Raw genomic sequence first — 13,956 nt, 5'->3', positions numbered from 1 at the left:
TTTCCTTCTACTTTTATATGGGCTCTAGGGATTAAACTCAGGTCGGCATGCTTGCATAGCTAGTGCTTTAACCACTGAGCTATCTCACCAGCCCTATCTGTTTTATGTAATAAGAGCCATTATGAGTGTTAGGACTTTTTGAGACAAAATTTAACTTCTGTGGAGCAAGGGTAAGATATGGTAGTGTGAGAATGATTGTGTTGACATCAATTACTATGATTGTGTTTCTTGCTTTAGATTGTGAAAGTGACCATGGATATTCATTTGAATGAAATGGCTGGAGACATCTTAGTTTTCCTCACTGGTGAGCATTGCATACAGGTTTAAAATGTCTGTGATTTATAAGGCAGATATGGTGACACATGCAGGTAACCTCAGTACTCTGGAGGATGAGGCAAGAGAATTGCTTCATGTTTGAGGCTAGCCTGGGCTACAGTGTGAATTCTTTACTGTATGGCAAGACCCTGTCTCAAAAACCTTCCATAGCCGGGTGTGATGGTGCACGCCTTTAATCCCAGCACTTGGGAGGCAGAGGCAGGTGGATCTCTGTGAGTTCAGGCCAGCCTCGTCTACATAGTGAGTTCCAGGACAGCTGGGGCTACAAGGAGACCCTGTCTCAAAAAGACCGAAAAAAAACCAAAAACCAAAAACCTTCCATAAAGCTGGGTGTGGTGGCGCACGCCTTTAGTCCCAGCACTCGGAAGGCAAAGGTAGGCAGATCTCTGTGAGTTCAAGACCAGCCTGGTCTACATAGTGAGTTCCAGGCCAGCTGGGGCTAAAGGGAGACCCTGTCTCAAAAAGACCAAAAAAAAATTGTGTAGTTTTTTTTTTTATATTTTAAAAATTTATTTATTATTTATATGTATGTGTGTTTTGCCTACATCTATGTAAGTGCACCATATACATGCAGTGCCTGCAGAGGTCTGAAGAGGGCATTGGATCCCCTGGAACTGAAGTTACTGATGAGTTGCCATGTAGTGGGTGCTGGGAACTGAACCTGGGATCTTCTGCAAGAGGAGCCAGTGTTCTTAAGCGCTGAGCCACTTCTCCTGCCCCCATAGGTTTCGTTTTTTGAGACGGGGTCCAGGAGTACAGGTGCACACTGCTGTGCCTGGCTAACGTCTTCCAGCAAGGAATGTAACTCAGAGTAGTGCTACTTCTACTGCTACCTCACAGAGATCCGCCTGCCTCTGCCTCCCAAGTGCTGGCATTTAAGGTAGTGTGCTTAGCTTTTAATGGTTATCCATTTTAGATAACAGATGTACAGAATGTCAAGCTCATTAGTAAAACATACTTTTTTTTTTTTTGGTCTTTTTGAGACAGGGTCTTTTTGAGTGCTGAGATTAAAGGCATGTACCACCCTGCTGGGCCTCTAAAATAGCCTTTTATAGAAAGAAATTAATTGGTAAAGCATTATTTTTATTGGTTTAATGTACATAGAGCTCTAACATAATTTAAAAATCCCGGATCTGAATGGTTCTATTTTTTCAAATGACATCCCACTAGTTCATCTCTTTGTGTAGTGAGAGATAATACTGTGTCGATAAAGTGTGGAACCCACGTTACAGATAAGACTGTGGAAGATTTTGGAGGCCAAAACTAGAACAGTTAAATCTAAGAGTAGTGTAACTTTTTTTTTTTTTTGGTCTTTTTGAGATGGTCTCCCTGTAGCCCCAGCTGGCCTGGAACTCACTATGTAGCCCTGGCTGGCCCAAAACTTGCTATGTAGACTACACTGGCTTTGAACTCAAAAAGATCTGCCTGCCTCTGTATCCCAAGTGCTGGAATTAAAGGTGTGTGCCACCACACTTGGCCTACTGTAACTGTTTCAATAGCCATATCCTACCAGCAGGAATGAGTCATTTCATTGTTGATCTCCTACTCTGTCTTATACTAATGTTAGAAGTGAGATATTTAACATTCTTTTTGCCTTTTGGAAATTAACTTAAAATTTTTTAAATATACCTAAATTCTGTATCTTCTTGACTAGCTCTTTCTGTGTAATTTAGTCCTTCTGAAATTGTGTATTAACAGCATGAGAGGCTTGAAGATGATAAAGGTGTATTTGTTTTGAAATTTAAATCCCTTGGAAACTAGTATTTCTTCTACTTTAAATTTTATTGCTGAGATTGGGCATATTTTATGTTTGTCTTCTTTAGATCAAATAAGTGATTCAAAATAACCTAAAACTAATTTTAATCTAGACTTAAAAAAAAAAACTTTAACTTTTGTTGCTCAATTCCTAGTTATTTAACTGCCTTCTCATTTTAGGCCAGTTTGAAATAGAAAAAAGTTGTGAGCTGCTTTTTCAAATGGCAGAGTCTGTTGACTATGATTATGATGTACAAGATACCACCCTAGATGGCTTATTGATACTGCCATGCTATGGATCCATGACAACAGGTAATTCATTCCTAGTGAAGAGAGAAAATAAGACTGGCTTTTTAAAACATTTCAGAAAGATTTATTTTATTCCTGTGTATAAGCATGTGTCAGTATGTGTATGTGCACATGCTTGCAGGTGCACTCAAGGCCAGAGGGTGGCAGTGGATCCCCTGGTGTGAGCTGCCTGATGTGGATGTGGAACTCAAACTCTGGTCCCCTGAGACATAGCAAGTGCTCCTAATTGCTGAGCTGTCTCTCCAGCCCCTTTAAAAAAAACTTTATCTGGGGCTGGAGAGATGACTCAACAGTTGAGACCACTGCCTGCTCTTGCAGAGGACCTGGGTTCGATTCCCAGCACCCACGTGGTGGCTATAAACTGTCCTTAACTCCAGTTCTAGGGGAATCCGAACCTGACCTCCGAGGCATTGTGTGACGTGGGTGCACTCACATGCAGACAATGCACTCATACACATAAAAAAATAATAATAAAAATATTTTTTAAGAAACTATCAAATTACTCTGTGTCTGTGTATCTTAAGTATTTGGGTCAAAAATTTTCAAAAACTGATCTCATTTATTATAACTAACTCTTCAATCATAATCCAGATGACAAACTAGAACATTAAGAATGCTGTCATCCTTTGAGAGAATTGACTTTTGCTTCAAGTCCTTTCACAGAAACTTTCAAGAACCTTAGATAGCACCCTTAGTATTTTAAGAGTAGATTGTGTCCTCTCTCAACAGAACAAAAAATACTGTTCTTTGAAATGAGAACTATAATCTCTCAGTACTATAAGTCAAAGTTAATTTGCTATTGCCCTAAAATTCCTACAAATCATTACATCCAGATATGTCTTAGAGTAAACACAGTGAACTTTCCTTCCATACTAGCCATGAATTAGCCTGCTTTTCAAGAATGATCATGTTTGGGGTGGGGGAGGGGCAGAGAATTCAAAGAGGATATGCAAACTTATTTTGATGTTTGATTATAATGAATCTCATTGAATGAGAGAATTTGTTCTGTAACACTTTTAACTTTTTAAAATTTTATTATTTTTATTTTATGTGTATGCATGTATTGCCTGCATGTAGGTAAGTGCACCCATTGGTCAGAAGAGTCTACCAGATCCCCTGGGACTGGAGTTACAGACAGTGGTTAGCTGCCATGTGGGTGCTGGGATTCAAACCCGGTCTTCTGCAAGAACAACCAGTGTTCTTAACCGCTGAGCATCTCTCCAGCCCCAAAACTTTTTTATTATGAAATTTGACTTGTAAATCTGAAGTGATGTTAACTGTAGCCTATTGTAGTTTGATTGCATTGCCATTTAGAAATTTTTGTGTTTTCTGTGTATTACCATTTTCGTTGAATAGGTGATTGTTACCCTTTATAAGAGTCTTAGGATTTTTATGTTCAGTTAGAACCACAGACCAAAGCAGGGTGTGGTGATGCACACCTTTAATCCCAGCATTTGGAAAGCAGAGGCAGGCAGATTGAGGCCAAGCCTGATCTACATAGTTCCAGGCCAGCTGGGGCTACAGGGAGACCCTGTCTCAAACAAAACAAAGCAAGCAAAGAAACAAAAAAGAATAGCTGTCTTTAACATAGGAGATGTCATCCATATATCTTTGTGTGTACATATAGAAGGATAAGTAGGTAGGTAAGTTGATGGAAATATAAGTGATGGTAATGCAGTAAGCCCAGCACCTGACTTTGGAGTAGGAAGTCTCAAGAGTTCTAGGCTAGTCTGAACTGTATCTTGAAACCCTGTCTGGGCTTGAACTCAACAGAGATCCATCTGCTTCTCCTCCCAAGTGCTGGGATTAAAGGTATACACTACCACACCTGGCTAAGCATGCTTATTTTAAAAATTAACTTCAATATATTATTTATATACAATAATTAAACTACATGTAATATTATTTTAAAGGTTTAAGTCATTGAATTTTGACTGTGTATACCTCTACAACCACAAACACGATGAAGAAACATTTCTTATGTAGCCTTAAAAATTTTTTTATGTATATGAGTTTGTTGCCTGCATGTGTGTAAATGCACCTGTGTCCTGCAATCCCCACAGAGGCCAGAAGATATTATGTGTATATGTGATGGGGAGGTTGTTCATGTGAGTGCAGTACTAGAGTTACAGGCTGCTATAAGCAGCCCTATTTGGAAATTGAACTCAGTTCCTCTAGAAGAGCAGTATGTGCTCTTAACCACTGAGGCGTGTCTCCAGGCCCTCTGATATACTCTTGATCTGCAGATTTATTGCCTCAAGAAAATTTTCCTGTGTTGTGTCTTTGAATGGAGCTTATGCCCCATTTATTAGGCTTTTTATCAGTAATAATCACTCTTACACTGAACTGTCTCTGACTCGCACATGTTTTTAGTTTCCTTCTACTTCCATCATTTTTTCCAGATGTATTTACTTAATTATTTCAAAACTTTCTTTCTGTCTGGAGGTTGATTTTCATGTGGTATTAATATTAGTGAAAGTTCTGGCATTTTGATGCATCCAAATGACTTCTGGGTTTGAGGGGGCGGAGTTAGAGCTCAGTAATATTGTACCTCTTTTTTCTATTCCACAGTTACTGCCTTTTTTCCTTCTTTGATTGGCAGTTGTTCAAGTTTAGGGCATTAAATTGTATTTCATATATGCATATATGTCTGGACAAATATATTTCTGCTGTTGGCTCTTTTGGTGGGGTATTTGGGACAAAGAATTCCATGAAGAAAGTTCAGTTGCCCTTAGCTTTTATCAGTTGTATCTTTCAGATGGGCATTGTTAAATGATCTTTTTAAAATACTTTTTTTTTTTTTAATGTGTATGAGTATTCCTGCATGATGTAAGTGCACCCGTGTTGTGCAATGCCTTTGGAGGTCAGAAGGGGATGTTGGATCCCCTGAAACTGGAGTTACAGACAGTTGTTAGCTGCCATGTGGGTGCTAGGAATTGAACCTGGTCTGCAAGAGCAGCCAGTGCTCTTAACCGCTGAGCCGTCTCTCCAGCCCATGGTCTTTTCTTAATACCTTTATTTCTTCGTAGGATTTGGAACATGTTTCTTCTCTGTGCTTGTTTTTCTTTTCTGATCAATAGCATCCTAGTACCTTATTGTCTGGTGCTGGCATAGGTAGGCTAAGGTATATCAGAATCTTTCATAGAAAAATCAGGAATGAGGGGCTGGAGAGATGGCTCAGCGGTTAAGAACACTGGTTGTTCTTGCAGAAGACCCAGGTTCGAATCCCAGCACTCACATGGCAGCTAACAACTGTCCTTAACTCCAGTTCCAAGGGATCCAACAATCTCTTCTGACAGTCTCTTCTGTCCTCTGCGGGTACTGCACGACACAGGTGCACTTACCTACATGCAGGCAATACACGCATACACGTAAAATAAAAATAATAAAATAATTTTTTTGAAAAATCAGGAATGCCAGGCGTGGTGATGCACACCTGTAGTCCCAGCACTTGGGAGGCAGAGGCAGGCGGTTCTCTGTGAGTTCAAGGCCAGTCTGGTCTACATAGTGAGTTCCAGGACAGCTGGGGCTACAGGGAGACCCTGCTTCAAAAAGACAAAAAAAAAAAAAAAATCAGGAATGAAGGTAATTGATATGTCTTAATGGTGTTTTTACTATCCCCTTTACTTTGTGGAGAGAACTTGCTTTAGGAATATAAGTATTTAATATTTTTCCTAAATAAGTTGCGTGTATTTATAACTGGAGTATGGTGTAGAAGTATGTGGATAAAATGTTAAATGTGGAACAAATAGGAATCTTGTAAAAACAGTACTTTGAATGTTTTAAAAATAATTATATTGAACAAAATGGCATAGGAACCAGGAATTTTTCCTTGAACTGAAGGCTATAATAATTTAGAGACTTGTAGAAATGGAATGATTGGAAGACAAACTTCACTGTGGGTAAATACCCAACGGTCTGGTCCTTCCTTTCTCCCTCCCTCCCTTCCTCCCTCTCTCCCTCCCTCCATATAAACAGGAAAACTGCATACCTGTAGTAATAGCACTTGGGAAGTGCAGGAAGGAGGATCCAGGAATTCAAGGCCACCCTGGACTAAAAAAGACCCTGTATCTCAAAAACAAAACATATCTGGCTGATAAAGGTCTTTAGTTTGGAGTCCATGGATTGGCGACACTGTGTGTGTGTGTGTGTGTGTGTGTGTGTGTGTGTGTGTGTGTACGTACGTACGTACGTACATTGTGTACATGCATCAGTGGGTGTGCATATGTGTGGGTATGTGCAGTTGAGCCCATACCTTTTAATGAAGAAGTCCATAATTGTATACATATCCTTACATGGAGCTATGACCTAGATAAAGGACTTTGCTGTAGGGGTTCATTTAGTAATAATTTTAATCTTTGATAAAAATATTAATAGCAAAACATGAAGAAGTAGTTTTTTGCTATTCATTTTAGAATCAAGATTATTTAGAAGAAAACAATGTTTAAAGAAAAGAAGTGAGTTCTTGGGGCTGGAGAGATGGCTCAGAGGTTAAGAGCACTGGCTGCTCTTGCAGAAGACACGGGTTTGAATCCCAGCATGACATGGTGGCTATCAACTGTAAACTCCAGTTCCAGTTCCAGGAGATCTGACACCCTTTTCTGGCCCCCATGGGCATTGCATGGCATGGGTGCACTTACATGTGGGCAATATACTCATAAATAAAGAATGATAAAAAGTAAAATATTTTTTTTTAAAAATGAGTTCTTTTAAAAACTTGGTTTTTGACAAGTACATCTTTAAACTAGTATTTTTTTCTTTGTATATATTTTAGACCAACAGAGGAGAATATTTTTGCCACCTCCACCTGGAATTAGAAAATGTGTCATATCTACCAATATTTCTGCAACATCTTTGACAATAGATGGGATCAGGTACAATGTTTTTAAAAACTTTATTACATTTAGTTGTGTGTATGTGTGCTTGTGGGGGTAAGAAGGCAAGTTGAAAGAGTAGTTTCTCTTCTTTCCAACCATATGAGTCCTGGAGATTGAACTTGGGTGTCAGGCCTGTGTGCAGATGCCTTTACCCACTGAACTGTCTTGCTGGCCCAAGCCTCTTTTGGGAAAAAAAAAAAAATGTGTGTCTTTGTGGCTATCTGCACATGTGTGCAGGTGCCTCTGGAGGTCAGAGACATTGGATCCCTCTGGGAATCAAACTTGGGTCCTCTGGAAGAGTAGTGTAGGCTCTTAAATGCTGAGCCATCTCTTCAGCCCTCAAGTACAACTTTTGAAAGTTCTCTAAAGGAAATTATTTACATAATAATAAAATAGTAGAATTTGTTCCTTATTGTTCAATAATTCTCTTCAGATGTACTTTTTAGTGTTCTTAACTTGTGTTCACTTTAAATTTTTTTATAATTATTGATTACTTTAAGCAGAAAATGGAATACAAAATACACTCTGAAATGTTTGCTTTTTAATTTTTTTTTTTTTTGGTCTTTTTGAGACAGGGTCTCTCTGTAGCCCCAGCTGGCCTGGAACTTATTATGTAGACCAAGCTGGCCTTGAACTCACAGAGATCCACCTGCCTCTGCCTCCCGAGTGCTGGAATTAAAGGCATGCGCCACCACGCCTGGCTGCTTTTTAAATTTTTTTGAAAATTATTATTTTTTAATTTTTTTTTCTTTTGGTCTTTTTGAGACAGCGTCTCCCTGTAGCCTCAGCTGGCCTGGAACTCGAAATGTAGACCAGGAGCTCGAACATTCATCGGTCATGGCTGCAGAATAAGGCTTCCATCTCTTGTTCTGGAGCCTGCCTCAGCCTCCAGAGTGCATATTTTATTTATTTATTTATTTATTTATTTATTTATTTATTTATTTATTTATTTTTGAGACAGGGTTTCCCTGTAGCCGCAGCTGGCCTGGATTTACTAATGGAGACCAGGCTGGCCTTGAACTCAGAGATCTGCCTGCTCTGCTTCCAGAGTGCTAGGATCAAAGGCGTGTACCACCATCCCTGGCTTTTTTATTACTATTTTATGTGTTTGAGTGTATTGCCTGCATGTTGGTAGGTGCACCCATGTCATGCAGTGCCCCAGGTGGTCAGAAGAGAGTGCCAGATCTCCTGGAAATGGAGTGAAAGATGCTTGTTAGCTGCGATGTGGGTTCTGGAATTGAACCCAGGTCCTCTGCAAGAGCAGTCAGCGCACTTAACTGCTGAGGCATCTCTGCAGCCTCTGCTTTTTTTTTTTTTTTTTTAATTTTATAGGCGACACAAATAGTGCCTAGCTAGTATAAAAAACCAGAGGGAAGCTCGGTGTGGTGGCGCATACCTGTAGTCCCAGCACTTGGGAGGCAGAGGCAGGTGGATCTCTGTGAGTTCAAGGCCAGCCTGGTCTACATAGTGAGTTCCAGGACAGCTGGGGCTTACAGGGAGACCCTGTTTCAAAAAGACCAAAAAAAAAAAAAAAACCCAGAGGAAATCGTATTAGACCAAAAATCTACTGAAAAATTACACATACAATACATGAGTCCGTGAGTATAGCTGAAGACTACCTAACAAGAAACAGTGCAAGACAGGAGAAACCTTCCTTTGAGTTGTTGGCTAGGGTAGTCTAAGAAACTCTGAAAGTTACACAGGTTGTTGCCACAGTCCTTGATTGCCTCCCAGAACTTGATGATAAGACCCTGTTGTTGAAGACAGATATACTTTGGACTCAGGATTTGGAGCAATGGAGCTGGAACTGACTTGGAAGCCACCTACCTCCCCTGAAGGCTAACTCTCATAGCTGGCCTGGAACTCGCTATGTAGACCAGGCTGGCCCTGAACTCATAGAGATCCGCCTGCCTCTGCCTCTGCCTCCCAAGTGCTGAGATTAAAGGGGTGTGCCACCACACCCAGCTTTTTTTTTTTTTAATCTTTTTGAGACTTGGTCTCCCTGTAACCACAGCTGGCCTGGATTGTCTATGAAGACCAGGCTGGCCTCGAACAGAGATCCACTCGCCTCTGCCTACCAAGTGCTGGCACTCTCATAGCTTTGCAGAGCACTATACCAGCTGGTAAGGGAGAACATCAGTTGATGGTCCAACCCTAGCTTCAAGGCCTAAAAACCACATCAGTGACCAGCACAGCAAATGACATTCGTGCAGTAGTGGCATTTTTATTTTGGGGGGTAATCAACAGCTACCTAATTGGACTTAAAGCCCACTCACTGGGAGAAGCTCATGCCTGATACTATAAATCCAGCCAGATACACATTGCTGGAGAGAGGTCATAGACCTTAGAGAAAACTCCAAGGCTGTCATATCCCTAGGTAAATGCAATTTCTTAGTATGTGCAAAATATGGAGCCTTAAATTTACAAGTATCCCAGTCACCACCCATCCAAGTAGCTTCTTTTTCAACAGACAGATTATTACAGTTATACCCCTGATCACACACAGATTCTCTGTGAATTGCCCAAGCCTAAGTGGCACATCTAGGCTGCAACCTCTACACCCAAGACTCACGGAACGTAGAACAAGGGATGAAGAGAACTAATGTATTTTTCAATTCTCATCAATGAAGCTCCATCATAAAACAGAGGCCAGGAACACAAAAGGCCACAAATGGCCAAAACGCAGAGGATAAGAGTCACCAGAAAGCCGGGTGTGGTGGTGCACGCCTTTAGTCCCAACCCTTGGGAGGCAGAGGCAGGCAGATCTTTGTGAGTTTGAGACCAGCCTGGTCTGCATAGCGAGTTCCAGGTCAGCTGGGGCTACAGGGAGACCCTGTCTCAAAAAGACCAAAAAAAAACAAAAAGAGCAGAGTGTGGATCCTTGGACAGGACTCCTATATTGAGCTCCACCCACACTGGGCTCAGGGACCATTGCTGAAGAGGGGGGCAGAAAGATTGTAAGAGCCAGGGAGGGGGTGCACTAACCATTTGGAAATAGTCCTACAGGCGCCTGGGACCCTTCTCATACAAACCTACATCAATGGTGTCAACATGTACAAGACCCATGCAAACTTAGGCAGACAAAAACCCAACACAGAACTGTGGAAGTGAACAGCAAGCCCCAATCTTAGTCAAAGAATTCTTGGCAGCTGATTACTGCTGGGAGAGGAGGAACTGATCTTCTTGAAGGAAGAGACTCTAAATAGGCTGACTAAATCCTGGTAGACGAACTTGCACTGAGGGGCATCAGAGGACACTAACTTCACATAGTAGGTCTTAAATGACAAAATACATGAACTCCAGTGTGGAAGCTATGGGGGGTGCCAAAGGGGAAGGGGGTGGGGGTATAGATTTCTGTATGAAATACACACAAATTCAATAAAAAATTAAAGTTCTCTGCCAAGGTGAATATATATAGAAAAATACAGAATCCTGTAATGCCATACTGGTTCTATTTAAACTACTATTAATCCGGTTATAGAATAGAAGAAAGACCTATATAAAATCAAAGTGGATACAAATTACAAATAATTTACTTTTGACATAATGTAAAATAGAGGGAGAGGTGAAGGACAGAGGTTTTATAAATGTTATTGCTATCAGGATAAATGATTACTATTCTAGCATACTTCATATAATTCCAATGGGAACCCCAAAGAAAATATCTTTAGAAGACACAAGATAGAAAATGAGAAGGGGACTGGAGAGATGTCTCTGTGGTTAAGAACACTGCCTGTTCTTGCAGAAGATCCAAGTTCTAATCCCAGCACCCACATGGCAGCTAACAACTGTCGTTAACTCCAGTTCCAGAGGATCCGGCAGCCCCTTCTGACCTCCACAGGCATTGCATGAAATGGGTTAAGAGCACTGACTGCTCTTGCAGAGGACCTGGGTTTGATTCTCACACCCACATGGTGACTACAAACCGTCCTTAACTTCAGTTTCAGGGGAAACCGAAGCTCTCTTCTGACCTCCGTGGCTTTGCACAACACGGGTGCATTCACATGCATGCAGATAATATACTCATACACATAAAAAATAAAGGTAATAAAATATTTTTTTAATTGGGCTGTTGTTTCCTTTTATCAAATTTTGCATTTTTCTCATTGTAATTTTTCAGCTCCAAAACTTCTTTTTTGTTGTTGTTGTTTTTTGGGTTTTGGGGTTTTGTTTTTGTTTTTGTTTTTTTTCTTTGTCTCTTTGAGACAGGGTCTCCCTGCAGCCCCAGCTGGCCTGGAACTCACTATGTAGACCAGGCTGGTTTTGAACTCACAAAGATCCGCCTGCCTCTGCCTCTCAAGTGCTGGGATTAAAGGTGTGCACCACCACACCCAGCCAAAAATTTCTATTTTTTAAATATTTCTATCTGTTAAAAATTTCTGATAAATTTCTAAATTATTTCTTTGTATTTTCTTGAAGTTTGTTGGGGTTTTTAATGTTTAAAATTGTTTATTGTGTAAGTTAAAATGCATTTGAGATTTTTAAAAGAAAAGCTTCTTTAAAAAATTTTTTATGTGTATGAGTATTATGCCTCCATGTATGTAAGTGCATCTGTGTTATGCAATGCCCATGGAGTCCAGAAGAGGACATTGGGTCTCTTGGAACTAGAGTTACAGACTGTTTTTAGCCACCTGTGTGGGTGCTGGAAACTAAACCCAGGTCCTTTGCAAGAGCAGCCAGTGCTCTGAGCCATCTCTCCAGCCCCATGTTTGCCCTTTGTAATTATTTGGTAATTATTTGAAGTTTTTTTCTTTCCAAATTTAAGATTATCTGTAGTGTACTGCATAGGTTTCAGGCAGCCCTGTTTCTCTGACTGTCAATAATACACACCTTGTATGGCTTACATTCCCTTTTGTCATATAGCCCAGTTGGGTAATTTTGTTCATGTAATGTTTATCTGGAGGTAATACTCATTTTCACTTTCTTGTAAAATTGAAAATGAATAATGATGTAAGTCTCTTGCTTTTGGATATAATCAATGATGCTGTCAGATTTTGGGTGCAGTTAGTAGAGAATTGCTTGAAAAGTTCAACTCTGGACTGATAGCTAATGTGAGAATCCTTCAAGCTTTTGATCCCTATCCTTTTTTGATACTCATTGTTTTGCCCAGTGTATTTTATATCCTTAGCTGTCTGCTATATCTTGTCTGTCACAGGAAGGCTGGACTGGAATCTCTAGGATTCTATATATTTCTTCTGGGTAAACTAATCAGTTAGATATGAGAAGAAATGTAATTTCTTCTATTTTAAAAGTAATGGTTTCTAAGCCAAGTGTGGTGACACATCAGTAATCCCAGCACTCAAGAGGCAAAGGCAGGAAAAACACAAGGTTAAGACCACCCTGGTCTATGTGGGAGTTCCAGGCCAGTCTGAGTAAAACCCTGTCTCAAAAATAAATAAATAGGGCCGGCGAGATGCCCTGGTGGTAAAGATGTTTACCGCCAAATCTGACAACCTGAGTTCAATTCCTGGGACCCACAGGAGAGAACTGACTCCACAGGTTGTCCTCTGACCTTCATATGTACATTATGGCATGAGTGTACACATTCACGCAATAAATAAATAAATGGAAATAGTTTCTAGCCTGTGATAGCATAGAACTGAATCCCAGGACTCAGAAGGCCAAGGCAGGAAGATTATGAGTTTGAAGCCAGCTTGAGCTACATAGTGAGTTCAAAGCCAGCCTGGGCCTTGTCTCAAAATTAAAATCCAAGTATTACCAGGCATGGTAGCACGTGCCTTGGGGATCTCTCCTTTGAGATAGAGGCCAGTCTGGTCTACATAGTGAGTTCCAGGCCAGCTGGGGCTACAGGGAGATCCTGTCTCAAAAGAAAAAAGTAGTAAATCTAGATAAATGATAAAAGCAATGGTTTTCTAAAGGAGTTAAGAGAACAGTATTCCAAAGTAAAATGACTTTTGTAATTGCATGTTTTTCCTGGCAGTTTTCAGAATGTTGGTTTAGTAAATTACAGAATTACTGCTATTTCTAACTTAATTTTTAATTTTTTTATTTAATATTTTTATTTTATGTGTATGTGTATATTACTTGCAGGTGCACCTGTGTTGTGCAATGCCCGAGGAAGTCAGAGAGGGTATTTGGATCCCTTGGAACTGGAGTTACACATGGGTATTAGCCACTATGTGGGTCCTCTGCAAGAGCAACCGTGCTCCTAACTATTGAGCCATCTCTCCAGCCCCTAACTTAGTTCTTTTTTTGGTCTTTTTGAGACAGGGTCTCCCTGTAGTCCCAGCTGGCCTGGAACTCACTGTGTAGACCAGACTGGCCATGAACTCACATCATGAACTCATGATCTGCCTGCCTCTGCCTCCTGAGTGCTGGGATTAAAAGCGTGCACCACTGCACCCAGCTCTAACTCAGTTCTTTGCCTGACTTGTTTTTTCATTGACTTAAAATGGTTTGTTTGTTAAAGACTACTTGGAATTAGAATTTGAGCCTTCTAAAATAGTTTAGAGCTGAGTTTGAATTGAAGCCTGTTTAGTTTTTCACTGAGGTAAAATTAATAACTTAAAAAGTGGTCAGTAGGCTGGACGTGGTAGGGCACGCCTATAATCCCAGCACTCGGGAGGCAGAGGGAGGGGGATCTCTTGAGTTGGAGACTAACCTGGTCTACATAGTGAGTTCCAGGCCAGATGGGGCTACAGGGAGACCCTGTCTCAAA

The 13,956-nt window shown here is 40.6% G+C and overlaps 1 protein-coding gene across 1 annotated transcript in view; it reads left to right on the top strand.

Moving 5' to 3' along the window:
* Dhx40 (DEAH-box helicase 40) overlaps positions 1–13,956 on the top strand; it is a 55,681-nt gene that overhangs the window by 8,651 nt on the left and 33,074 nt on the right. Inside the window, exons 6-8 of the mRNA XM_017800512.2 lie at positions 238–304; positions 2,272–2,403; positions 7,175–7,274. Of these exons, the coding sequence (XP_017656001.1) occupies positions 238–304; positions 2,272–2,403; positions 7,175–7,274 (299 nt within the window). The remainder of the gene's footprint in view (positions 1–237; positions 305–2,271; positions 2,404–7,174; positions 7,275–13,956) is intronic.

Source organism: Nannospalax galili, unplaced genomic scaffold (assembly GCF_000622305.1).
Source record: "Nannospalax galili isolate Female #2095 unplaced genomic scaffold, S.galili_v1.0 scaffold879, whole genome shotgun sequence".
Taxonomy (NCBI): Eukaryota; Metazoa; Chordata; class Mammalia; order Rodentia; family Spalacidae; genus Nannospalax; species Nannospalax galili.
This window is presented reverse-complemented; position numbering and strand designations above follow the sequence as displayed.